Source organism: Eimeria mitis, genomic scaffold, assembly GCF_000499745.2.
Source record: "Eimeria mitis Houghton genomic scaffold, Emh_scaff1618, whole genome shotgun sequence".
In the NCBI taxonomy this organism is placed as follows: domain Eukaryota; phylum Apicomplexa; class Conoidasida; order Eucoccidiorida; family Eimeriidae; genus Eimeria; species Eimeria mitis.
Window position 1 is genome coordinate 9,672 of NW_013569932.1, and position 596 is coordinate 10,267.

Consider the following 596-nt stretch of genomic DNA (forward strand, 5'->3'; position numbering starts at 1 on the left):
TGCAAAATTTCTCAAAGACCCAAAGAAATATGTTGATGCACACCCAGCCCTACCTCGCAACACCAATGTATACCTCTTTGGCCCGTCCTATGCGGGTGTAGCGAAGCAGGCCCGACTCCTCAGTAGACACTACGGACTGATAACTGTGGATGTAGAGAAAGAGATCGCCGAGGGCCACCACCGAAACGAAGAAAAAAAACGGCGAATGCTGGAGGAAGAGGAACGCCGCAAAGAAGAACGGCTGCTGCAGGAGAGACTGCAGAAAGAGCGACAAAGGGAAGAAGAGGAACAAAGGCTCATGCGTGCAGAGGACGATGCAGAGAGACTAGCTCTTATCTTTCCAGAGATTGCGGGTGAGGGGTTCAAGCCTGAAACCCCCACACATGGCGGCGGCTCAGAAAAAACAAGCGCCCAAGGGTCTCCGCGGACGCACCAGACCTCTCCCTCTGCGGGGGGCGGAGGATCAAGTGCGGATAGGCACAACACCACAAATGCAACGGAACAGAAAGAAGAAACAGATAAAGATCCTGCAGATGAAACTGAAGAGGACTTGTTTATGACCACGGATGCAGAGGAGAAGATGCTGAACGACGGCC

At 52.9% G+C, this 596-nt stretch overlaps 1 protein-coding gene across 1 annotated transcript in view; it reads left to right on the top strand.

Moving 5' to 3' along the window:
• Positions 1–596, top strand: part of EMH_0040610 (uncharacterized protein) — a gene marked incomplete at both ends in the record, with an annotated part of 8,532 nt that overhangs the window by 7,526 nt on the left and 410 nt on the right. Inside the window, 1 exon segment of the mRNA XM_013495522.1 lies at positions 1–594. Within this exon segment, the coding sequence (XP_013350976.1) occupies positions 1–594 (594 nt within the window).